Source organism: Cornus florida, unplaced genomic scaffold (genome assembly GCF_030987335.1).
Source record: "Cornus florida cultivar Cherokee Brave unplaced genomic scaffold, ASM3098733v1 CherokeeBrave_3.0.0_Hap2_Chr04, whole genome shotgun sequence".
In the NCBI taxonomy this organism is placed as follows: domain Eukaryota; kingdom Viridiplantae; phylum Streptophyta; class Magnoliopsida; order Cornales; family Cornaceae; genus Cornus; species Cornus florida.
The window spans coordinates 100,084,848-100,111,600 of NW_026775574.1; the positions used below are offsets into that span (position 1 = coordinate 100,084,848).

At 40.1% G+C, this 26,753-nt stretch overlaps 2 protein-coding genes across 2 annotated transcripts; one reads left to right on the forward strand and one right to left on the reverse strand.

Annotated features, from left to right (window-relative positions):
- Window positions 1-602: 602 nt before the first annotated feature.
- On the forward strand, window positions 603-5,533 carry LOC132304184 (lipoxygenase 6, chloroplastic-like). The gene is made up of 9 exons (XM_059801747.1): window positions 603-1,086; window positions 1,872-2,149; window positions 2,242-2,479; window positions 2,581-2,913; window positions 3,008-3,093; window positions 3,189-3,296; window positions 3,382-3,683; window positions 3,789-4,055; window positions 4,526-5,533. Exons 1-9 carry the CDS (start codon window positions 702-704, stop codon window positions 5,286-5,288), a joined length of 2,760 nt encoding a protein of 919 aa, XP_059657730.1. The 5' UTR covers window positions 603-701; the 3' UTR covers window positions 5,289-5,533.
- A 1,700-nt stretch (window positions 5,534-7,233) lies between these two features.
- Window positions 7,234-25,393, reverse strand: LOC132304185 (4-coumarate--CoA ligase-like 9). Its single transcript, XM_059801748.1, has 6 exons — window positions 24,322-25,393; window positions 8,808-8,997; window positions 8,397-8,542; window positions 7,996-8,063; window positions 7,650-7,752; window positions 7,234-7,549 (listed from the first exon to the last, which is right to left on the reverse strand). The coding sequence occupies exons 1-6, from the start codon at window positions 25,309-25,311 to the stop codon at window positions 7,424-7,426; spliced, it is 1,623 nt and encodes a 540-aa protein (XP_059657731.1). The 5' UTR covers window positions 25,312-25,393; the 3' UTR covers window positions 7,234-7,423.
- Between the last annotated feature and the right edge of the window lie 1,360 nt (window positions 25,394-26,753).

Sequence of the window (26,753 nt, forward strand, 5' to 3'; positions counted from 1 at the left end):
TTTTAAACTCATAAAAATACCCTAAATAATCTCCGGTACCCACATGACATCTAAAACTAGGTACGAAAAATAATAATGCAAAAATAAATAAAAATACTAAAAAATTCAAAAAAAATCTAAGACATTACATCATCATAATTATATTTGAAGAGTATATCACCTTAAATCCCACTTGTGATATTATTTAACCAATACAAATTTTCTCCCTTAACCCAAAAAGTATTACTATTATCAAATATCTTCTTAGAAGACACTAACATTACCCCAAATATTTCTTTATATATTTTTACTTCCCTAAAATATTTATTTGCTTATATCATTAGACTCCAATCAAAAGTAGAAGCCCCAAAATTTTATTTTTCTTATATTATTACATTTATAAAATTTTATTTCCTTTATTAGCAAATTTTGAATCCAACAATCTAATTAGTAGCTTTACATAAGATTGAATGGTTCTTAAATAAACATAATTAAATTTTATTTTGTAATTAATTTTTATTTTAATATTAATATATTACATATTAAAAAAGCTATTTTTATATTTTTCAGTCCCGCCCTGGACATTACACATGTAAAACACTAACATGAACAATGACTAATGGGAAGACTAATAACTTGACTTATACATGTGTGTGTGTTAGAGAGATTATATGTAAGTACGATTCACTCTGCGCCAGTATCTTCTACAGTAGGTTCCAAAGATGCTTATAGGTCAACCAAGAACCAGTCTGAGGTCAGACATCTCTGCCACCGACGTCCGGCGTTTGGCTGCATTCTCCGGTGCCGGAATCAATGGCAGATTCAACAGGAGGTGTCAGGTTCACGGTTTCTGGTCACGGGTCACCCGGGATCGTGGGTCAGTGCAAGCTGTGATTAGTAGTGGGGACAAGAAGACTGTGGAGTCTGCAAAGGGGTCGTTGGTGTCTTCATCAACAACAAGAGGGATAGATGTGAGGGCTGTGATCACAATAAGGAAGAAGATGAGAGAGAAGCTCATAGACAAAATTGAAGATCAGTGGGAGTCTTTCATCAATGGGATTGGTCAGGGCATCTTGATCCAGCTCATCAGTGAAGATATTGATCCCGGTTAGCTTCTTTTCTTTTCTGTTTTTTTTTTTTAAAAATCTATATATATATATATATATGTATATATATACTGTGTATATGTATATATCTGTTTATTGTAGTTGTTATATATGTTAAGGTCATTGGTAGATTTTGCTTTTTATTTTGAAAACAATTTTTGGGTTCTGATTATTTCTCTAACTTTCCTTTGACTCGTACTCCATGTTTTCGTTGTCTCCTCCCAATTGAAAGGAATTGGCGACGTATTTCCATAAATAGATCGAATGAGAATTCCACAACTTGGTTAATTGTTGTGTCCCTCTTGTATTACTACAAAGTGGCTTACAATGGATGTCTTAATGAAGTGAAGTTAAGGGTTTTTGTTTTGTTTTTAATACGGTATTTGGACAAATAAATAATTTTTTTTTAATGTTCACATCAGATTTTTGGTCAAAATTTATTTTTTTTATAATTTTTCCTAATATTTTTGCTTAGTTTTATCAAAGTCCTTTATTATATCCATAGATATTATGGAGAGCCAAATTTAAGGCGTTCCTTTACACACACATGTTCTCCAAACTGGTCCTTCTCTGCTGCCTGGAAAACCTTCCATTGCTGTATTTCTTTGAACATTATGTTTTCAGATTGTTAAATTACAAGTGCACAACTTTGAATCTAAATAGAGGTCACAACTTTGAATCTAAATAAAGGTCTCCAACATAAATAAGAGAGTTCCTTACTTTTATCAAAATGGTTCAACATTTGCATACACAAACATGTCGAGTAAAACTGTTTTGTTCTTGCAGTGACAAACTCAGGAAAGAGTGCGGAGTCTAATCTGAGGGGATGGTTGCCAAAGCCATCAAATAATCCATGCATTGTTGATTATACTGCTAATTTTACGGTTTCACACGACTTTGGTTCTCCTGGGGCTATTCTCATCACCAATTTTAACGCCAAGGAGTTCTACTTGCTGGAGATTGTCATTCATGGTTTTGATGAAGGTCCCATATTTTTCTTTGCGAGTACATGGATTCATTCGCGGAATGACAATCCTGAAAGCAGAATTATCTTCAAAAATCAGGTAAACAACCATATATGGTTAAGTGCTTTTCATACTAAATATGCCAAATTCAGGTGGTTGATCGAAAGGAATGACATCATTGTTGTGAGCAGGCATACTTACCATCACAAACACCACCCGGCCTTGAAGATCTTCGACGTGAAGACCTACTGAGTGTTCGTGGTAATGGTAAAGGCGAGAGGAAGGCACATGATAGAATCTACGATTATGCTCCTTATAATGACTTAGGTAAGCCTGATAAAAGTGAGGATCTTGTTAGACCAGTCCTGGCTGGTGAGGAGTGGCCTTATCCTAGGCGTTGTCGAACTGGTAGACCTCCAACTAAGTCAGGTATTTCCGATATTATGGTGCAATTTCATTCCTTCTGTTTTTGTATTCAATTCCGCGGTATATTCACCTGATCATGGTAGCATGGACTTAAATTTAAACAGATCCATTCTCTGAGAGTAGAATAGAGAAACCCCATCCGGTTTACGTTCCTCGGGATGAAACTTTTGAGGAGGTTAAGCAAAACACTTTCTCTGCTGGAAAGCTGAAAGCTCTGTTACACAACCTTATTCCATCGATTGCTGCTACTTTGTCAAGTTCGGACATCTCCTTCACTTGCTTTTCTGATATAGATAAGATGTACAATGATGGTGTTCTCTTGAAAAATGATGAGCCAAAAAAAGTAGTTGAGAATCAGCTTCTGCCCAATTTGGTGAAACGAATATTAACTGTTGGTGAATTGTTGTTGAAGTACGAAGTTCCAGCCATTATTAGAAGTATGTGCCCTTGTTTTCTCCTCCTTCGTGTCGAGTTTCAAATTTGATATCTGAAACTCATGGTTTTTCTGCACCTTCTCTGTTTCTCCTACAGGGGATAAATTTGCATGGCTTCGGGACAACGAATTTGGACGCCAGATTTTAGCTGGTGTCAACCCAGTCAATATTGAACTTTTGAAGGTAACATTTTAGATTTGTTTGCGATCTGTTGGTTCACAATTTTTTTTTGTTGATATCCAGTGAGAGTCATCAAGTTGGGGCTTTTTAATTTACAGGAATTCCCAATTCTGAGCAAATTAGATCCTACAATCTATGGCCCACCAGAGTCAGCAATAACAAAAGAGTTGATAGAAGAGGAACTGAATGGAATGAGTGTCGAAGAGGTAATGATATGAACATTCACTGGGTTGATGAATGCATTTTATAATTCCACAGACAAATGATTTCATCGTTGTAGTGTTGATACAGGCAATTGAGAACAAGAGACTATTTATACTTGATTACCATGATATGCTTTTGCCATTTATCAACAAGATGAACTCCTTGCCAGGGAGAAAAGCTTATGCCTCTAGGACAATCTTGTTCTACGGCAGTGCCGGTATTCTGAAGCCCATTGCTATTGAGCTCTCACTTCCTCCGACATTTTCTTCACCGCGAAACAAGCGTGTTTTCACTTATGGACATGATGCTACAACTCATTGGATTTGGAAGCAAGCTAAAGCTCATGTTTGCTCTAATGATGCTGGCATCCATCAATTAGTGAATCATTGGTAAGACTGATGAGCTGTTACTAAATATAATGATTTTCTTTTTCTTTTTCTTTTCTAAATAAAATGTGAATTCTTCTAAATCAAATGGTGATTTGAGATTTTCAGGTTGAGGACTCATGCTTGCATGGAGCCATACATAATTGCCACCCATAGGCAGCTTAGCTCAATGCACCCCATTTACAAGCTGCTCCGCCCTCATATGCGCTACACAATGGAACTCAACGCGCTTTCGAGGCAAAGTTTAATAAATGGAGGGGGAATCATTGAGGCTTGTTTTAGCCCAGGAAAGTATGCAATGGAAATAAGCTCTGCAGCCTACAAGAGCATGTGGCGATTCGATATGGAGGCGTTGCCAGCAGATTTAATTCGGAGGTAAGGGGTTTCTAACATCCTCTGCCTTTACAAATCTCTCTCTTTAGCAAAATGTGGAGTTTGTACCAAGCCTCGAAGGCACAGACCTCGAGCTTAATCAAAACATTGACATCACACCAGGTCACCAAGCCTCGAAGGCACAGACCTCGAGCTTAGTCAAAACCCTGGCATCACAACAGTCACCGAGCTTTGAAGGCGCAACCCTCAAGCTTAGTCAAAACCCTAGCTTCGCAACATGTTACCAAGCCTCGAAAACACAACCCTTGGGCTTAATATCAAAACTTTGGCATCACTGAGCCTTGAAAGCACATAGCCTAATCAATACCTTGGTATCACACCATGTCACTGAATCTAAAAAGTCTAATTCTCGAACCTAATCAGATTTTTTTTTCTCATTTACTAACATCCTCTGCCTTTAAGATCACTCTTAGCAAAACGTTGAGTATTTACAATCTTGATAAATTTTTCAGGGGCATGGCTGTCGAGGATCCTTCAATGCCCTGTGGTGTTAAACTTGTGATTGAAGACTACCCTTACGCGGCAGATGGACTACTCATATGGTCTGCCATAAAAGAATGGGTAGAATCCTATGTAGAACACTTCTATGCTTATGATTCGAACTCGATCACATCTGATGTCGAGCTTCAAGCCTGGTGGAGTGAGATCAAGAACGAAGGTCACTTGGATAAGAGGAACGAGGACTGGTGGCCTGAACTGAACACGAAAGAGGACTTGTCCGGCATACTCACCATCATGATTTGGATTGCTTCAGGTCAGCATGCTGCTATAAACTTTGGGCAGTACCCGTTTGGTGGATATGTGCCTAACCGTCCCACCCTTATGAGAAAACTTATTCCCCAGGAAGACGATCCTGAGTATGAGAAGTTTCTTCTAAACCCTCAGCATACTTTTCTGTCATCTTTGCCGACTCAACTTCAAGCAACCAAAGTCATGGCTGTCCAACATACCTTGTCAACTCACTCCGCAGATGAAGAGTACTTGGGTCAGGTTCACCATCTTAATAGACACTGGATCCATGACCCCGAAATTCTTAAACTACTAGAGAAATTCTCTGATAAAATGGTGGAGATAGAAGAGACAATTAATGAAAGGAACAAGGATATCCGTCTTAAGAACCGAAATGGTGCTGGAGTTCCTCCATATGAACTGCTTCTTCCCTCATCAGGTCCGGGAGTGACCGGTCGTGGTATTCCCAACAGCATCTCTATCTGATCTGTTCTGATTGGCTTGAAACCTTGGTGAATTCACTACTGTTGCGTTTGGGCTGAATTGGTGTCTTGAATTTGGAATCGGAGGAAATTGACGTGTTTAGTGCACACATTTGCTTCTAAAACCCAGTAATTTGTAATCAAATTGCTTTTGCAACAGTTATGAATAGGCTATGTTCTTGAGAATAAGGTATACAATATTGACCCTTTAGATATTGAGCAATGCTACTATTGTCGACTTTGTTATAACGAATGAGAGAGAGTGTGTGGGGTCTACCACTTCACACCTCTATCTCTTATAATTGGTGTTATAGAATTTTCCTTACTTATTTAGTTCTACTTGTTTGTTGGTTATCAATGACATTTCAACTTGAAAGCACCATTTTAAATTATGAGTTCCTCCAAAAAAAAAAAATAATAATAATAATAATTAATAAAAAAAATAGTAATAATGAGTGGCAAAATGGATGCATAAGGCTAGAATGGGAGCATTTTCAAGGCTCCCAAGATACAAACACAAACAAAAAAAGCACACCATGAGTTTGAAAGCAATCACAATGTATAAAATTATGTCAAAGATTAAATCTGGGCCCAGTTTTTGCCCAACATTGCGACATATACTGAGTAATGTATTTAACTTAATTTGAATGCAGAATCTGCTTTTTAAGGACCGAAATTGACTACAAAATTGAAGAAATGATGATTGTAAAAACTTTCTTTTACTTTAAAAACATTTTTCTTTAACTTCATTCACTGTAATTTTACATTATACTCCCAGTTTAAATGTCGCTTTTGGAGAGTATGAATTTTTAAAAGGACAAGTGGGACATGCATTATCTGCTTAAAAAGATACTAATTTGTCCTTCGAAATTTTAAACTCCAATCTCATATATGAAAAGATATAAAATAAATTGTTTTAAAAAAAAAAGTAACAAGTATTTTGAGATAAACTAAAAAAAGGTATGATTTTTTTTCTTTTTTTTTTTTTTTTTTTTTTGGATAGAGGGAGTAATTTATTTGCTTCTTCCTGAGTGAGGAAGTTATTGAAATATCAAAAAAGGGATAGTGGTGGTCCCCTATGTCTACTAATGCGTTAATGATGTTAAAGAGGGCTACCAAAGCACTTGGCTTATGACACAACCTTTCTTGTTTGGGAAAGTATATCTATTGATATAAGTAGATTCTTGTCTCACCTGTATGTTGTTTAAATTATTATGTTTCTGGTGGGCTGGTCTTTGAAAATTGTGTATAGTTTTCTTTTAAAGAAGGAAGAATAAAAAAATAAAAAATAAAAAAACCTATCTAATCCAAGTACCATAGTACCCTTTTATGCTCAACCCCACTCAATTCCTATCATTTGATAACAACCTCCATTTTTGCAACCTTTTAAAAAGCCCTAGCTCCCACCAAACTTGATTCTCTTACTTCATATCAGATTCTCTAAAGTAGCACTTCTTCAAATAGTCTTTAATTACATCCAACCAAGAAATTTATCTTCAACTTTCTTCATAGGACTTTTTTTTTTTTTTTTTTTTGGGAAGGTAAACCAAATAGGACTACATTGTGAAGTCACAAGATTAGGCCTTAACCTATCTTTCTAGCCGGGAAAAAAAAGTTAATTGTATAATTGTCCTTCTATAAAAGAGATGGAACAAATTTGATGAAGCGGCCCTCACCACTGCAATATCTTGACCTTTTGAACTTGTGGCTGCTAAATAAATTCCGAATATACGCAATGCTACCCTTATCGATTAGGTTCAAATTTGCTACCTCGGAGAGAGTGGAACACAAAACCTCCTATGCATGGAGTTGCTGAATCCAGCTGCTAAACCATTGGAGTTAGCTGGTACCGGCATTATCTCACAATTGTTTTCTTATTTGAAAATTGGTATATGAATTCACCCTCCTCTATATAAGCATTGTACTACTCACTACTCACGAAACCAGAATTTATATGGTCAAAGTCCATTGTCGTCATTATATTTTATCGGATAATATAGACATGCAGTTGAATAAATATACTTTGGGCCAGACTTTGTATGCAAATGGCACAAACAAAAGTGAATTACATTTTCCCTACCTCTGTGACAGCAAATTATTATTGTGTCACAATATTAATACAACAAACTGCAATAGAAACTATAACTTAGAAGAAGCACTGGACAATGCAAGCTTGATTAACTCCTTTCTCAGCACCTTACCAGTAGCATTTTTAGGCAATGAATTAACAAATGATACTCGTCTTATTTTCTTGAATGGAGCAACCTAAAACCAGTTTTTGCCAAAGGATCAAAAACAGAGAGAATGATATATATATACATATATAAAATTACACCACCATTTGTATATGAGGAAAGAAAATTACCTGTTTAGCAACAAAATCCGTAATTTGTGATTCGTTAATGGTGCTCCCGGATCGTCTCACCACAAAGGCCATGGGTACTTGACCTGCTTCCTCATCAGGATACCTGCACATTTATTACTGAATAAATTTACATATAATCGATTAAATGAAAAAATATAGAAGTAATCACCTATGTTTTAAGTAAAGCAGACATAGTTGAATTAACAATGGTAAGGAGTTAAGGCTGTGCATACGTAATCCTTCTCACATCCCGCAATGACGTGGACTAGACTAGCCCTTTTAGACAAAATTGAATTAACAATCCTAAAAATCAGAAATTAGATTAATGCGAGTGGATAACACTTACGGTATCACAGCTGCGTCAACAACATCTGAATGGGAATGAAGTACATGCTCCAGCTCTGCTGGGGCAACCTAATATAACAAAAAACATGGCATACACAAGATGATTACAACGTACTTGAATCATGTTTCAACATATTTGTTTTAGATCTCAACAGATTTTTTATGTATGTTGAAACACGTTTTAACTGTGTTGAATCTTTTTTTTAACATTATTATTTATACATTCAAAGTACTTAAATAGTGTTTCAATACATCAGTTCTATGTGTTGAAACATGATTTAAGCGTGTTGAAAATTCCTACATGCAAAGGATCTAGACTCGTAAGGAAAATGTCGAACATAAAAATTTCTTGAAACGTTTTAGTTAAACTTGCAAAAGTAATCAAAACATGTGAGACTTTACCTGGTACCCTTTGTATTTAATTAGTTCCTTTATCCTGTCCACATAGAATAGGTAGCCTTCATGGTCGAAATAACAAAGGTCTCCGGTTCTTAACCATCCCTCCGAATCCAAAGCTGCAGCTGTTGCTGCTTCATCTTCAAGATAGCCTGCCCAGTTGTAGCATCATAACTTTAATCATACTTTACATATAAACAAAGCTCGTTCAAGCTCGAGTTTTACAAACAGTTTCTGAGCTGAGCTTAAACATTCAAATTGTCTCGACTCTATAATGATTTACAAACTCTGAATGCATGAAATCGCCCACAATTCATAAACATTTTTGCAACCCAAACAAGCTGAGTCATATGTTGTGCTGGCTTAACTCATTTACTAAACAAGCTTAAAAAAAAAACCAAAAACATATGAAATTACCCTTCATTATACATGGTCCTCTAACCCAAAGCTCCCCTGTCTTGAGAGGATGCAAAGCAATGCGAGTGGTGGGGTCAACAATCTTCGCTTGGAAGTTCGACATAAGCCGTCCAGTTGCACCTAAAACTTGGCTTTCTTTCGGTCCTACTGTTCGGGCGACTCCACCAGTTGATTCAGTAAGTCCATATGCCTTTTATAACAAATTTATGGAAATCAATTTAATTAGCATCTACACTCCACAATATTGATAGTAACTTAAATAGGTTATATTAGGGGTGGCTACCAATTCTAATCTGATCCGCTTTCAACGGATTAGTCAAATCTTAATCCGCCATCAATCCATTATCCCACAAATCGGATCGGATTGGATTGAATCCACGGATTGGATTTTATCTAAATTATTCATTATTCATTATTATTTTTTTATTTTTATAATTAATATTATTTATTATTTATTTATCTTTTAACAAAATATATATATAAATTTCACGAACCGGATCGAATTGGATTCGCGGATTCATAGATTATTTGTCCACCCCTAGATTATATACAAGTATATATGAACAATACAATATTTAACATTTTAAAAAAAAAATGAGATGCAAAATTAGCAAGGAATAAAGATATTCATGAAAGCTATTTACTTACTAAAATCAAATGGATTAAGAGTTACTGGGACTAAAATTGAATAAATGAAATGCAAATTTAGCAAGGAATAAAGATATTAATGAAGTAATGGTTTTAGTCCAAAATTTTGGTTCATTAATACAAAAAGATGTGGAAATAAATGGCAATATAATTATTAGAATTGGCGCAAGTTAGACAAAATGGAGACAAGTGAGTGGTGTTTTATGTGATGAACACCAAATACAAAAAATTTGTAAAGCAAATTATTAGGCCAACTATTTTATACGGCAGATCGTGTTCGGCTTTAAAAAAGAAACACAAAAAAAAAAAAAAAAAGAATTCATGTAGCAAAAATGAGGATGTTAAGATATATGACATAAATGACTAAAAATGATAGAGTAACCGGGGGCGGAGGGAGGGGTGGGCCAACAGGGCCAGGCCCCCTCAAGATTTTTTTTTTTTTACTACATATAAAAATTATATAATTAATTTAGACTCTATAGTTGGCCCCCGCAAAAAAATTAGGGCAGCCGCAAAGAGCCTCACTTTCCTCATTCAGACTCGAAGAGCGAAAGGGTCTCAAGCCTTCAACTTCAAGGTTAGAGACTCTCAGACTCAGAACCATTGAATCATTGATCGTGATAGGCTAATAGCCTTGGCCCTTGAGTGATGAATGATGATTGCGAACCTCCGGCGCACCTCAGGTTCTTCTTTTCTTTCCCTTCATCTACATGATTACATCTCTCTATTTTTTACCCTTTTCTCGTTTTTTTTTTTTTTTTTGGTGTCAATGTTTGCATTTAAGTTATAAACTGAATGCTAGCTTTAGAATTTCAAGTCAGTGGTGGACCAGTGGTAAAAGATTGAAGGGAAAAGTGGAAAACTAGCAAATTAGGTGGTTTTGGATTCAAAACCATGATGAAGCTATGAACTTGTAAAGTGAATTACACAACATTTAATGGGTGCTATACATGTTCTGTTGTTAATTCTTAGTACATAGTAAGTCAGAGCTGGAGCAAATTCAGTTTATAAATTAATGACATATTGTGGAGGGAAAAAAAACTCCCTCCAATAAAAAACGCACACGTCACCACTGCACATATCTACATTCCAAGGACATATGAGGCCCATCAGGCTCAAGCCCAAATTGAGGGTATTTACAGCCCAAGACCATTGTTATTTGTCCTCCAACCTCCATCAAGGCCGAATTGAGAGGTCATCAGCCCAACTTGTTAATATTTAACATCCGGTCCGTTACTCAAGCCCAGCCGGATCAAAATATGTTCAGCCCAGTTATTCAAGAATGCACAAGTCCTACCAGTTCAAGGATTTACTGTAGAAGGAAAATTCTGAGATAGGAAGTTCTGTACAAGGCAAGTTCTATGTATAGAAAATTAGACAATGGAAAGAACTCTATTAGTAAAGAATGTTTATATAGAAAGAATTGGAGGGCAAGCAACGCGGGTCCTACCATAATTTTACAATCTTTTGTATATAAATAGAGGCTAAGACCTCCAATAAAGGGATCAAGCAATTCTACGCTTCTCTATACACTGTTCTTATTTATTCTTATTATTTTTTGAGTTTTGCACCTACACTTTGGCGCCGTCTGTGGGAATCGTATAAAAATATACTCCCACTTGTTCTTCAAATCAAATCTTTAGTCGTATCTGGAATGTCAAACGGAGAGTCAGCAATGAATCAACAGATAGAATTGATGCAAAAGATGCGAGAGGAGTTCTTGCACCAATTTGAGACACTCCGGCAAGCAAACGATAAAAGTGTCGCCCAGATAGCTGCGCTTCAGCAGCAGACTCATATGCTGCACACGGCAATGGCCAGGCTAACGCCACAACCACCACCAGGCGATGCTGCAGCACCACCCCCCACCCAGAATTTACCTCCAGTTCACGAGCCTCCGGCCAACGGGACACCACCCAACGGGGCTCAATCTAATGAGGTTCAGCAAAAGCAAGGGACGAGGTCCGAGGCGGTTGCTTCGGATAATCTCCCGTGCCGCACACAGGACGAACAGGCAGAGTCCAGCCATAGGCTTACGGTATGGTCCAATGGCGTTCCAGATGGCGCACGCGTACAAGATGCCTTTGACGAAAAGAAGCAATTAAGAGTTCAGACACCAGTCGAGATGGCTAGAGAGCACAAGAACTCCTTGGTCAAGACCCCCTTTACTGACGATGTGTACCTTGTGGAGAGACCAAAGAAGTTCACTATGTCATCCTTCACCCAGTTCGATGGGGCAGGAGACCCCTCTCGGCATCTCGATCATTATGCGCAAAAGATGGCACTGGACGATCATAACGATCCGTGGATGTGTAAGGTTTTTCCTACCAGTTTAACCGGAGCAGCGTTAGAATGGTTCAGGAATAGGCCACACAAGTCTATCCCTGATTATGAGACCTTGTGCACTATGTTCTTAGCCCAATATTGCGGAAATAAGAAGCAGAAGAAAAGTATCGCCAGCCTTTTCACCATAAGGCAAAGGAAGGGAGAAACTCTGCAAGATTTCTTATCCAGGTTTAACATGGAGGCCTCGGAGATAGCAGATTGCCACCCTGCCACGGCAATCGAGACATTTAAGTTGGCAATGATCCAGGGAACCAAGTTTCACACATCCTTGGTCAAATATTCCCCCCCGGATATGCAGACTTTGAACGCTAGGGCACAAATCTACATTCGGTTGGAGGAAAACGTAGCCCACCGTGCACAGCACGCTACCCTCGTCACAGTGAAAAACAAGTCTCGAGAGAAAGCTGCGAGCACAAGGATGCAGAAGGTTCCTCATACCGCCACATAAGTCACCCAAGCGCCTGAGAAGAGGCGAAGGACAGAGGGCAGGCTTACCCCTCTCCGTACTACCTTAGCGCGCCTATTCCAAGAGAATAAGACGAGGTTCGCAACTCCTCAGCCCATGAAACAACCCTTGGAGCAGAGGGACAAAAGCAAACATTGTGCCTACCATAGAGACTATGGTCATACCACCAATGACTGCAGGTCCCTTCAGCGACAGGTAGAAAGCATGATAGCGAGAGGAGAGTTAATGGAGTATCTCGCCACGAAGAAGTACGTAAAACCTGGGGAGGTTAACCCTCGACGGGTAGAGGGCGGTCAGGTAAAGGTTATCCATGCTATACACGGAAGGTCAGAGGATGATGAAGAGTCTGAAGAATTGTACAGATCCAGGCTGAGAGAGGCTCATAAGTTACGAAGATTGTCTTCGGTAAACACGGTTGCACCAGGCAGCATCAACATTGGATTCGATAACAATGATCTGTCTAAAGTCCAGCGCCCGCATGAGGACCCCTTGGTCATTAGCCTCCTGGTAGTGAATTATATGATCAGGAAGGTGCTGATAGATCCGGGAAGTAGCGCCAACATCATTACAAAAACAGTTTTTGATCAGTTGGGGGTTTCACCATCGTTCATCAGGCCAACTTCCAGCCCCCTAATGGGATTTGATGGTACTAAGGTGAATCCGCTTGGGGTGATCAATCTATCCGTTACTGCAGTAAAGAGGACTCTGAAGGAGAACTTTGTCGTGACGGAGATTCATCCATCTTATAACCTCATTATGGGGAGAGGTTGGATCCATCGTATGAACGGAGTCCCCTCTACCCTTCATCAAGTAATGAGGTGTTTATCCCCAGATGGCAGGGAAGTCATCGACCTCTGGGGAGACCAGGTGGCTGCAAAAGAATATTACATGCTAACGCTACATGAAGCAAAGAAGGCGTCGAAATCACCTCAATTAGAGGCGAATCCCAAAGGCGCAATCAAATAGCAGTTACAGTATCCTCTGCCCAAGTATCTCAAGGCAGAGGAAGAAGCCGAGGCTGAAGCACCTACCGAGGAGTCCCTCGAAGCTATAGAGGTAGTCCTCGGAGACCCTCAGAAGGTCACCTACATTGGCTCATCTTGCACAGCCGAAGAGAAGGAAGCATTGATCAGGGTCATTCGGTGCAATTCGGATGTCTTTGCCTGGGATCACTCGAATATGGTGGGGATCGATCCTATGGTCTTATGCCATAGTTTGAGGGTTAACGCAGAATTCAGGCCAATCAAGCAGAGGCATCGACGGTTCGAACCTGAACGGAATCGCATAATAGCCGAGGAAGTAAATAAACTATTACAAGCAGGATTCATTCAAGAGGTGCAATACCCACAATGGCTCTCAAATGTAGTAGTCGTTCAAAAGAAGAATGGGAAATGGAGGGTATGCGTAGATTATACCAACCTTAACAAAGCTTGCCCAAAAGATAGCTTCCCTCTGCCCAAGATTGATCAAATGGTGGATGCTACGACAGGTTATGAGAGGCTCACATTCCTCGATGCATACTCCGGCTATAATCAGATTCCCATGAATCCTGAAGATGAGGAGAAAACCGCTTTCATCACAGAGACGGGCACTTACTGCTACAGGGTGATGCCCTTCGATCTAAAGAATGCCGGAGCCACCTACCAGCGACTTGTCAATAAAATTTTCAATAATCTACTGGGGAATACAGTTGAAGCTTATATCGACGATATGGTGGTCAAAAGTATACGGAAAGAGGACCACCCGAAGCACCTCCAGGAGGTCTTTGACACTCTCAAGAGGTACAATATGAAGCTGAACCCCACCAAGTGCTCCTTCGCCGTCTCGTCAGGACAGTTCCTCGGGCACATTGTAAATAAAAGAGGAATAGAAGTAAGCCCAGCTCAGGCAAAGGCACTCATACAGAACCAAGAGCCAAAAACCCGCAGGGAAGTGCAAGTTCTAACCGGCCGAATTGCGGCTCTCAGCCGATTCATATCCCGATCCCGATTATCTGATAAGTATAAACCTTTCTTTGATGCTATTCGATCCAAAAACAAAGATATGTGGGGACCTCAGCAGCAGGAAACTCTCAATCAATTGAAAAGCTACATGACAAAACCCCCAATCCTTTCTGCTCCAGCGCCCGGAGACACTCTCATCCTGCACTTGGCAGTATCAGTTGTAGCAACAAGCGCAGTGTTGATCAAAGAAGGAGGCAAGGTTCAGCACCCAATCTTTTACACAAGCAAAATGATGACGGATGCCGAGACACGGTATAGCAAGACAGAAAAGGTAATCCTGGCGTTAATTTATGCCAAGAGGAAACTTCGACATTACTTCGAATCTCACAGCATAGTGGTACTTACAAATCACCCTATACGGGCTATCCTAGCTAAACCAGACTTGTCTGGTCGAATTACAAAATGGGCTATTGAACTTAGCTCTTTTGACATCACCTATGCACCGAAGGTATCTCACAAGGGGCAGTCAGTAGCGGATTTCCTACTAGAGTATGAAGATCAACCTGAGGAACCGACACTTCAAGAGCCGTACTGGGAGTTACGGGTTGATGGCTCTTCCAACCAGAAAAGGGCAGGGGCCGGGATTGACATCACAACACCCGAGGGTACCAAGCTGCAGCAGTCAATTTTGCTAGATTTCCCAGCTACTAATAACGAGGCCGAATATGAGGCGTTGCTTGCCAGACTTCGGCTAGCTAAACAGCTACAGGTACGGTGTTTAAAAGTTTTTAGTGACTCACAGCTTGTGATCAATCAAGTGACAGGGCACTATTCTCCCAAGGAGGAACGTATGAAGTCATACAAAGATGCTGTAGAGAGTGTTATCCGGGAGTTCGATCAAATCGAATTCCATCAGGTACCACGAGATGAAAATGCCGAAGCAAATCGATTGGCCACAGCCGCATCATCTTCAGACGAAGAGTTGATTCAGCTTGTTCCAATCGACGTTCTCGAAGAACCCAGCATTAATCCCCGGCAAGAGGTGATGGTAATCCCGGAAGTTCCACGCGAGCCATGCTGGATTGATCCAATCGAGGCCTACCTCAAGGAGGGAGTTCTCCCAAATCAAAAAGCTGAGGCAAGGAAGCTTAGGCTTACCGCGGCCAAGTACTCAATCATCAATAACCAGTTGTACCGAAGGTCATTCTCCGGTCCTTATCTCAAGTGTTTAACCCCCACTGAGGCTCTCACAATTCTAAAACAAATTCATGAAGGAGATTGTGGAAATCACTCGGGAGGAAGATCCCTTGCACACAAGATTCTAATCCAAGGTTATTTTTGGCCATACTTGGCTCGGAATGCCGAAGAATACTCAAGAAGATGTGACAAGTGTCAGCGCCATGGTCCAATAAAGCATCAACCTGCCGAAGGTTTGCACGCCATGGCTAATCCATGGCCGTTCGCCCAATGGGGGATTGATGTAGTAGGACCGTTACCCAAAACCATGGAAAAAAAGGAGCATGTGCTTCTGGCTACGGATTACTTCACCAAGTGGGTGGAAGCTGAAGCCTTCTCTAGCGTCACCCACGAAGAAGTAAAGCATTTCATTTGGAGCAACATTATTTGCCGATTTGGGGTACCAAAGGTCATCGTAATGGACAATGGTAAGAACCTCGATAACAGAAGTACAAGAAAGTTCTTTAACGAACATGGAATCCTGCAAAAATTGGCTGCAGTTAGTCATCCACAAGGCAATGGGCAAGCTGAAATAACTAATCGCACGATATTCGGGTGCTTAAAGAAAAAATTGGAGAAATGGAAGACAAAGTGGTACGAGAATCTCCCTCAAGTGCTCTGAGCCTATCGAACCACTCCAAGACGACCCACGGGAGAAAGCCCATTTGCTATGACATATGGATCCGAAGCTGTCATTCCTACCGAGTCCATAATCCCAACCCTTCGAACATCCTTGGTACTGGAAGGGAACAATAAGCAACAACTCGAACATAGCCTTGATCTTGTGGACGAAAGGAGAGATGCAGCAGCAATTCGGCTCGCGGCATACCAACAGCAGGTGTGTAACAGTTATACCAAACGCGTCAGATTCAGGAGCTTTGTGGTAGGCGATTGGGTTTTGAAGCAGGAGACAGCTCATGTAAAGAAACTGGAACCTAATTGGACCGGACCCTACAGGGTTACCGAAGTAGTGGGGAAAGGAGCATATCGTTTGGCCGAAGCTGGCGGACGTCCCATTGCGCGTCCTTGGAATGCAATACACCTTAAAAGGTATTTCCATTAGTTAAGTTTGTCAATTTTACTGCAAATTCTTCACAAATAAGGCTGAGTATGTCCACAGTCAGCCAAACTTCTCTTTATTTTGCTTCTATATTCAGTACAACTCTACTCTGTTTATTTTTTTCTATAAAAATGGGGGCCATACTACTCTATGATTATTCAACTTTTATGCATGCGTCGCATTAGGCAATTTTTAGGCATGCCAAGTCGCACTATGCAATTTTTATGTAATTAGAAGCAAGCTGCTAAACAGCATTCGTCACAATGATTTTTAAGAAAAAAAAACAAACATGAGTTATGGCTTATGCTTAAAACTTTCTATCCCACATCGACAAAAAAGTATGTGCTACATTCTGTTATATGTGGGAATATTCAAATAGTTAATTACGGTGTAAGGAGGGCCCACTGGTATTTAAGGCTGTCAAGCTCGATACCAGAGGCATTCCTTACACCGACCTTTTTGACAAAATTTAATCTATATCCCACATCGGATAGAAATAGAAAAGAAATGCGGTTCATATATGCGTGGTCCACAACATTTGGTTGCCAAGAAGGGAGTATCAGTAGAGGAGGAAGGTCTCCAAAGTCAACAAATGGGAAACTTCACAGCCACTGTTACTTGCTTTCTTAGCCTCTTATCATTTTTGAATCCTCGGCCTCATGATAAGTTGTTTGAGGAAAAATATAAACAAACTTCCCCTCAGGCTCAGCGCCGGGGAGTAGGTCATTCGCCTCGGACCCTAGGTGTCTGGCTCCGCAAAAATCTTGGCTCGGACCCTAAGTGTTCGGCTCGGCAAAAATCTCGCCTCGGACCCTTAGTGTCCGGCTCGGCAAAACCTCCCCTCTGGCTCCGCGCCGGGGAGTAATTCATTTAAACCTCCCCTCAGGCTCAGCGTCGGGGAGTAGGTCATTCGCCTCGGACCCTAGGTGTCTGGCTCCGCAAAAATCTTGCCTCGGACCCTAAGTGTTCGGCTCGGCAAAAATCTCGCCTCGGACCCTAAGTGTCCAGCTCGGCAAAACCTCCCCTCCGGCTCCGCGCCAGGGAGTGTTTAATTGGCCTCGGACCCTAAGTGTCCTATTCAGCACTATTCCTCCACGACTCAGTGCCGAGGGACAATTCGCCTCGAATCCTAAGTGTCCGAGACAGCTTCGGACCCTAAGTGTCCTATTCAGCACTATTCCTCCACGACTCAGTGCCGAGGGACAATTCGCCTCAAATCCTAAGTGTCCGAGACAGCTTCGGACCCTAAGTGTCCTATTCAACAATATTCCTCCACACTCAGTGCCGAGGAATAATTCGCTTCAGACCTCTGGTGCCCGGATCAGAACTCTTGCCTCCGGAATCCAAGTGTTTAACACCCTGTGGATGTGGATATATCATAAGTTCATCATGATCCACCCCACATCAGGAACACACGAGAGGGAAAGAGTATGTATACGTCTACTGCAAGCAAGTAAAAGGCAAGGAGAGTTCATTTAACAGTTAAATCATTGTCCATATGAATCATCCTGAGATATCAACTAAAAGGATCTCCTTCTTCCCACCATCCTTGCTTTTTCTCGGATAGCATAAATCCGAAGCATAAAGATAATGTGTTTTGTTTAAACACATTACCAGTCAGAAAAATATGAACAGTATCAAAAGCATACAGCAAAAACAAGTCAGGTATTGAAAGCCTAAAACAAAAAATTATATTCATTATCCCAAACATGCTGTCCATAAAAACAAAATACATGGTTCTACTTCCTCTTCGGATCGAAGGGAGTAGATTCAAAAGCATCCACTACAGTAGGACTTGGGGTAGGAGGAATTGGAGCCGCAGGGCAGAAGAGCTAGGAGTACCCTTCAGGTGCGCCTTCACCATCTCGGCAAAGCGGATTTCAGCTTCCAAAGTCTCTGGACCTTCATCATATGGGAAGTGCACCCCCACCTGCTTGTCAAAAGCGTCCGGATCCATCGTCCTAGGGCCTGAGCCCTGATTATAGCCAGACCGAAACGCTTTAGCACTAGCCAGGTGTGCCAGACAGGAGTAGCGCCCCTGCATTTGCTTCCCCGCCTTGAAGCAAGTAGTAAGAGCCTCGGTCAGGCGTTGAACTTCGGCCTGAAGAGAATCCACCTTAGCCTCAGAGGCTGACAACTGCCTCTTATACGCATCCTTGGCTTCAGAAGCTATCTTCAGATTGGTAGAGGCAGTGGTGGCTCTCTTCTCTGCATTGTCAAGATCCTTTTCCAACTTCTTGATGGAGAGGGATTTGGCTTCAGCAGTGGCGCAGAGGGCCATGGTGTGGTATAGACTCTGTATAACAGAGGAACAAATATGAGCATAAATGGAAACATAAGCAAGCAAGAGTAACATAATTCTGAAGAAGCAATGCGAACCTCTATGGCCCGGACCGGGGCAGAGGGGAGTAATTGCTCCAACCCCATTTGGCTGATGGCTTCCTCGTCCTTTGGGAGCCACATCCCTCGAGCCACCGCCAGTGCAGCTGAAGGGTCTGTAATCACAGAATCCCCTGAGTGCAGGACTGACATGTCAGCCCTGGTAAAGGAATGAGTCCAAGGAGCCCCAGTCTCAGCCAGAACAAAGGCCCTGACTTCATCTTCAGGTTCGGCCTCTCCAGCCTTTTTCCCTCTGCTTTTAGAAGGGACCTTGCCCTTGCCAGAGGATGGGGGGTTGAGGCGAGATTTCTTCATTGGTGGTTCCTCAGCCTCCACCTCATCCTCAGTTGATCTAATAACGACCAAAGGTTGGGCATCTTCGGCTTTCTTTTTTAAAGCCTCGGCCCTCCGTATCTCCTCCTCAGTCATGGGGAAACTGTCAAAGGATGGTAGAGACAGATCCATGAGGTCTGCAGCAACAGCATTGGAGGCAATATCCTTGAGGTTTGAAGAAGTTAACAGGTCCTCGATAGGCGAGGGGTCACTCCAGACTCGTTCCTCAAGAAAAGAAAGTCAGTTCCTTGCTGCGGAGGATGGGAATGTAGCTGAAAAAACACCAAGAAACTCATAAGTACGGCGAAACATTAAGACTTGGCAAGGAAAACAGCCAGAACACTTGGTATGAAGGGAGGTTAAGTATTCTATACCTAATCTCCCGAACTTGCGCGAGATGGGAAGCGTAATTGATTGGGACACGAACCATTTTCCTTTAACTATAACCATCCTTTCTTTCCATTTCTTTTCGGATGAAGGAAGGTTCGTGCCTATCCTCTGATGAAGGGGAGAGGTAAAAAAGAAGCGACCAGGCTCGGTCCCATGCTTAGATATATTGTAAGTAAGCAGAAGGTCGGCAAGGGTCAAATCCAGAGCCTCTAATTTCCGGCGCACCAACAGTGCCGAAAGGATGCGAAAGAAATTAGGATTTACCTGAAGGGGGGCAAGACCTAGCTTGTTGAAAACTAAATGATAGAAGGGATGAAGAGGGAATCGGAGGGCGTTAAGATGCCCTACCGAAAGAAGCAATTCATTCTCCTCAATTCCCTCGCCGGAGGTAAAATCTGCACCCTCGGGATATTCTGCAATTTCTACTCCCTCAGGAATATCAAATTCTTCCATTACCGAAGCAATAGAGAACTTGATGCGGCGAATAGAGATGATTGCTTTCCTCTCTTCATGAGTAAGAACATAATCAGAGCCTGAGGTGGATGTCTCGGCTGGAAGGGGGGAAGTACCTAATGGATTCAACGAAAGACGATCTGTAGAAACCCTACGAAGGGGAGCCCTAATGCGAACGGGGGAAGATGAAGGTGTGGATTCAGAATCCCCAATGTCTATACGTTCGGGAGTAGATGAAGTACTCATAATGAAAGATTGAAGAGAAAGATGCGAAACTAACCTGACAAAGCGATGGAATGAAGAACGTAGAAGTGCAGCAAGGGCGAATGTAACTCTTGCAAAATCTTGTATGACGGAGTAATAATGAAAAACCTCGAACCGTTTCTGAAGCAAAGTAAAAAACCGGTTTCAATTCCCTCTTTAATAGGAGCCGTCACTCAATTAAAAATGAAATTTGGGACAAAGTGTGGAGGGAAAAAAAACTCCCTCTAATAAAAAGCGCACACGTCACCACTACACATATCTACATTCCAAGGACATATGAGGTCCATCAGGCTCAAGCCCAAATTGAGGGTATTTACAGCCCAAGACCATTGTTATTTGTCCTCCAACCTCCATCAAGGCCGAATTGAGAGGTCATCAGCCCAACTTGTTAATATTTAACATCCGGTCCGTTACTCAAGCCCAGCCGGATCAAAATATATTCAGCCCAGTTATTCAAGAATGCACAAGTCCTACCAGTTCAAGGATTTACTGTAGAAGGAAAATTCTGAGATAGGAAGTTCTGTACAAGGCAAGTTCTATGTATGGAAAATTAGACAATGGAAAGAACTCTATTAGTAAAGAATGTTTATATAGAAAGAATTGGAGGGCAAGCAACGCGGGTCCTACCATAATTTTACAATCTTTTGTATATAAATAGAGGCTAAGACCTCCAATAAAGGGATCAAGCAATTCTACGCTTCTTTATACACTGTTCTTATTTATTCTTATTGTTTTTTGAGTGTGTTGTTCTATTTTTCTCAATCATTATTGGTTGAGGGAAATTTTGCACCTACACATATATTACTAATTTACTAACAAATAGAAATGGTTTGACTCATGAAATAATGAAATAAAAAATAAAATCTAATATGATAAACAAGCACAAACTCCATCTAATTATTTGTTCACTCTCTTTTAATTCAGGTGATCATTTTGAATGTGTCAAAGCAAGGCTCACGGAACTAAGAAAAACTTGGAAAACAAATTCTAAGCTCACAGAGTTCACCGTTACAGTACACTAACTCCATCTAATTATTTAGTTGTCTTATGCACACTACTACACCGGCACACAATTTTTTGTTGGTGGTAATAATTTATAATTATTAGTTACTTGTCATATGCACACTGCACATTGCACAGGCGCACATTGTCAAGATATGAAGAGTTTAAACACAGCACAGGCGCACAATTTATTTTTAGACATTGCATAGGCGCACAATTTTTGTGGGTGATAATTGTTTTATTTTTAAAATTAGTTGTTTTATGCGCAATGAAGGCGCACTGTTATTTACTACTCAATTATGCTTATTAGGAATTTAGGATGGTTTAAATTACAATGCAAAACCCTAGATATTAAAAGTTTATATTTGAATTACCCTATTTAGGTACAATGTTATACGAGGTCAAGCCAAAAAGAACTATTGACTCATTTTTTTAAAAAAAAATGATGTTCCTTATGCTGCTTTTGCCTCTAATATTAACCAAAGTTTGGTTAGATATATTTTTATATGCATCTAATCGATAATGAAATATTTTTGGCTTAAAATATTATTATATTATATTGGTAAAACTGATAATACTTCGCCCCCATACTTTGAATCCTGGCTCCATCCCTGAGAGTAACATATCAAAATGGCGAGGGAGATATTAGGTGTGGCACCTATTAGTGATAGGTTGGAAAATGTAACCTACGGTATGGACACACACACACACATATATATAGAAGAACCTTAGACACACTGGAGAAAAGTTAATTTGAATAGAGAATAAGAGGTAATGAGAGTGCCCAAAATAAACATGCAATGAATTCTTAAAAATAAGGGCAAATTTCTCAAAACCCCCAAAACTATCAATAAGTGATCATAAAACCCTAACCTGTATCTAAAAACCCCAACACTATTATAAAGTTATCACATTGCCTCAATATCCGAGTCCGACCCGTTAACCGGGCTGTGAAATGACAAATTTAACCTTATTATTTAATGTTAAATTAAAATAGAAAATTATTATTTTTTAAATTATAAAAATACCCTCTCCTTTTTTCTTTTTCTTTTTCTTTTTTGTTTCTTCTCATCATCATCTCCGGCAGCAAGAATATTGCAGGCGATGAAGCTAATCGCCGTCGGCAGCGACCAATCCAGGTCGCTACCGGCTTCCTCTTATTCCAGCAAGGTCGCTGGACTAGTCACTGCTTACCATTGCTTATTCCTCATCGGCGGCCCAAGGTTGTGTCCTTCTTCTACCGATCAACTAGGTTGCCAGAGCGCGACCTGGTGAGCACCATGGATGACGACCAGAAGCTTTTCAAAATTGAGAGAAGAATGATTCACCAATGAAAAGTGTATGCATCAACGTCATGAAGATTTGACGATGGCGCCATTGAAGCGCCGAATCTCGAAGTCACAGATATTAAGGAACCATCGAGAGATATGGAGAAGAGCGAGTAAAAATGCTACACGGCGACTCACCCACCTTTCTCTTCTTCCACTACCTCATCGTCTTTATCTTTTTTCTCAGGAAACCTAATTTAAATGAGAGAGAAACTTTATGCTCTTCGTAAAAAATAAAAAATAAAAAAATAAAAAAAAAAAAAAAAAAGCCCATTAGATTTGAATTTCAGAACATTCAATCACACGCAAGATTTGACCATTCCTCCATCTCAAGCCCAATCTTCCTCCTCTATTTCTCACTCCAACGTACCCATTCTCTCTCTAGAATATCAGGGAACCCAATTCTTCCAATTAAAGGCTCAGAAGTTACAACCGCAACATAGGTAGAAGAAACAGAGTGTTGAGACCAGAACAATGGCTTCAAACACAGACACGATTATGAAGAGAGAGTCGTTGATGAACCCAATCTGAAAAGTCAGCCTCTTCCATCGAAGCCCAAAACTCCTAAACCTCCATGTCCACGAACTCTTCTTCCCCAGTCTCTTGAAGCTGAACCACGGCTTCTTCTCCATCTCTCTCTCTCTTTACTTTTTCTTTCTCTATATTTTGTGTTGGTGCAAATGTATGACACACAGTTTGGTTTATTATACACAATACTGGAGCTATCTTTGTTTTGATTTCTTCATTGATACCTGGTTTGGTCGCTGCCGGCAGCGATTTGCTTCATCGCCGGCAGTATTCTTGCTGCCGAAGATGATGATGAGAAGAAACAAAAAAGAAAAAAGAAAAAAGAAAAAAGAAAAAAGAAAAAGAAAAAGAATAGGAGAGGGTATTTTTGAAATTTAAAAAATAATAATTTTTTATTTTTAATTTAAAAAATGATAAGGTTAAATTTGTCATGCCCGGTTAACGGGTCGGACTCGGATATTGAGGCAATGTGATAACTTTATAATAGTGTTAGGGTTTTTAGAAACAGGTTGGGGTTTTATGATCACTTATTGATAGTTTTGGGGGTTTTGAAAAATTTACCCTAAAAATAATTTTAAAATGTTAAATATTAGATTGGATACGACAATAGACAAGACTAGAAAACAAGAACGGTGATAATGACATTTTCTCATCATTACTCCTTAATTTTATGATTTTCTCATCATTACTCCTTAATTTTATGATTTTGTTAGAAGGTTAGGGTTTTTTTTTTTTTTTTGGGTCAAAGACTTGTTTTATTCAAAAAGTATTATCAACATGCTAGGTATCTAGAGGCGGGGTTTTAAGTCTCCATAGAGGTGTGTCTGTAAATATAATTAGGGAAAATATATATATATATTGGATGTTTGCTTCAGTTTTTTTTTATTATTATTATTTTTTTTTATCAATTATCAAGATTTCACAAAATAGAATACTGTTTTTCCGAAAATTATAATATATATATTTAAAATTAAAAAAAATAAACCAAACCTTTTATAAAAATAATTTTCAGAAAATTGAAATTAATCGATTTTTTTGGGGTAAAATTTTAAAATTTTTAATTTTCTAAAACAGGAAAACTATTTTTACTAGAGTGAGTACTAGAGTGAGTATATCAGTATAAATGTGTGGGACCAACCTGCGCCACTTGTACATTGGGAGACCATTTCCTGAACTTCTCTATCACCGCTTTGGGCAGCGGAGCTCCACCACAGCCCACCACTTCAAGGGAGCTCAGATCGTAGCCCTTCGTCACATTCGCATCCTTCACCATCGCCACCGCCACCGGCGGAGCCAACGCCACGTGCGTCACTCTGAACTCCTGAATCGTCCTCATCATCAACCGCAGATCAAACCTCTCCATCCACACCAAACTCTCCCCCATCGCCACCGCCCTCACACAGTAAAAAAAACCGTACACGTGGAAATACGGCACCGTACACAGCGTCACCGGCGGCGATCGCCTCACCGGACGAACAGCATTAGCCGCCGCCACAATTGCCACAGTGTTCCGGTGAGTCAACACCACGCCTTTCACTCTCCCCGTCGTCCCGGACGAGTAGAGAATCGCCGCGGGATCGGATTGCAAAACCTCGACTCGGTCACGAAACTCACCTGATTGACTCGTGAGTAGAGAGTCGAACTCGGCCGAGTCGAGGAGAATTGTCCCGTGCCGGAGTTGGGGAAGCTTGCGAGCGGCGGCTGAGGTGGCGAAGGCGATGACCGGTTTGCTGAGCTTGATTTGGTAAGAGACCTCCGATTCCGAACTGGTTGGATTAGAAGGAGAGACAATGACACCGATCGAGAAGAGAGATAGGTAAAGAATCGGAATGTGGACTGAGTTTGGAGACAGAATGAAGGCCGAGTCGCCTTTGGAGAGTCCGATACGGGTTCGGAGCGAGTCCGCTAGGGTTTTGACACGGAGTTCGATTTCGGAAAAGGTAATGCGACTGCGAGTAACGGCGTCAATGAGTCCGACGGTGGTTTCCGGCGACCGACAGGTTTGGTGGAGGAGAGAGAGAACGTAGTCGGTGGCGGAGAGGGAAGCGGATTGTGGAGGGAGTAGAACATTGGGCCTGAGGCTGTGGTAGATTTGGGTTGTGGAGCAGAAACCACTCCTGGGATCCATCAAAAAACGTGTGATTAGGGTTTGTTTCTGTCATTTCTCGAAGTTTGATTCTCTTTGAGTTATGAACTAGTCGGAGTGTCGTGTGGGAGACAAATACCAGAAATACAATGAACCTGGTACACTTGTCAACAATTCACATTATTTTTGCAATAATTCATCTCAGTAATTTTTTTAAGGGAAAATTACATATAAATGGAGTTAAACTTTCATATTTATTTAGACACTGAGTCAAAGTTTCATATTTTTCTAAAATGGATTGCTGAGGTGGCACATAGTTTTTTACTATTTAGAAAATTATAGTGCCTAAAATGTCCTTCCCTAACAAAAAAGTAGTACCTTGAGTTTAAAAAAATAGTACCTTCAGTTTAAAAAAGTAGTACCTTCGGAGAAAAAGTAGTACCTTCGCGGGTGTTTAAAAAACATGGTACCTGAATACCAAAAAGTAATACCTTCAGTTCAAAAAAGTAATACCTTCGAAAAAAAAGTAGTACCTTCGCGGAAGGGTATTTTAGGCACCACAATTTCTAAACAGTAAAAAATCACGTGCCACTTCAGCAATCCATTTTAGAGAAATATGAAACTTTAACTCAGCCGCTAAGTAAATATGGAACTTTGACTCCATTTATATGTAATTTTTTTTTTTTAATATATTTATTACATCAGCAATCTAAATTGATAGGATCAATGCCCTGAAATTAGACAATAATTGCTCCAAAATCAAAGCACGTGATTCTACCATTTATATAATTACCCCCTCGGGAGAAATATTAGTCACAGTTTTTGAATGGGGGACATTTTTTTAAGACATGTAGTATAATTAAAAATAAAAATTAATATATATAGAATCACATAACATTAAACACTTATTAACTTTTGGTCATATAAATTAATCGGACTAATGGGTATGGAGAGATTGTTTAATAATTTTGGAAAGTATTTTTTTATTTTTTTTTGGAAAGTATCTTACAACATTATGATATTAGATTCTATCAGTCGTCCATTTCCATCAATAAATAAAAAAAATTAGATTTTTCTTGGTTGGGTATTGATAATAGTGTTACGATCTTATGATATGGTGATCGGATAAATTTTGTGTGGAGCCCACCTCATTGATTTGCCGGCCTAAACATTTTCTATGTTGGTGGGACGTTTGTTCTTTATCTCTTTTGTATTGTCAGTTAAATATAGCTATGACAGCGTGGAGGATGGAAAATGGAGATTGATCCTTACTGGTCAATTCCTTCAAGCAGAAAAATTTTAGGAGCTGTGACTCTGTGGATGCGCCTAATAAATCTAACGCTTTGTGGGCGTGTAAAACTATTCTTTCAGTTAAGACTATTTTCAATGTAAAATATTATTTTTGTATATTAAAATTATATTTTGAGAAAAATTACAATATTAAAATGTCATATTTTATCAATTCTACTCTAATAATATATTTC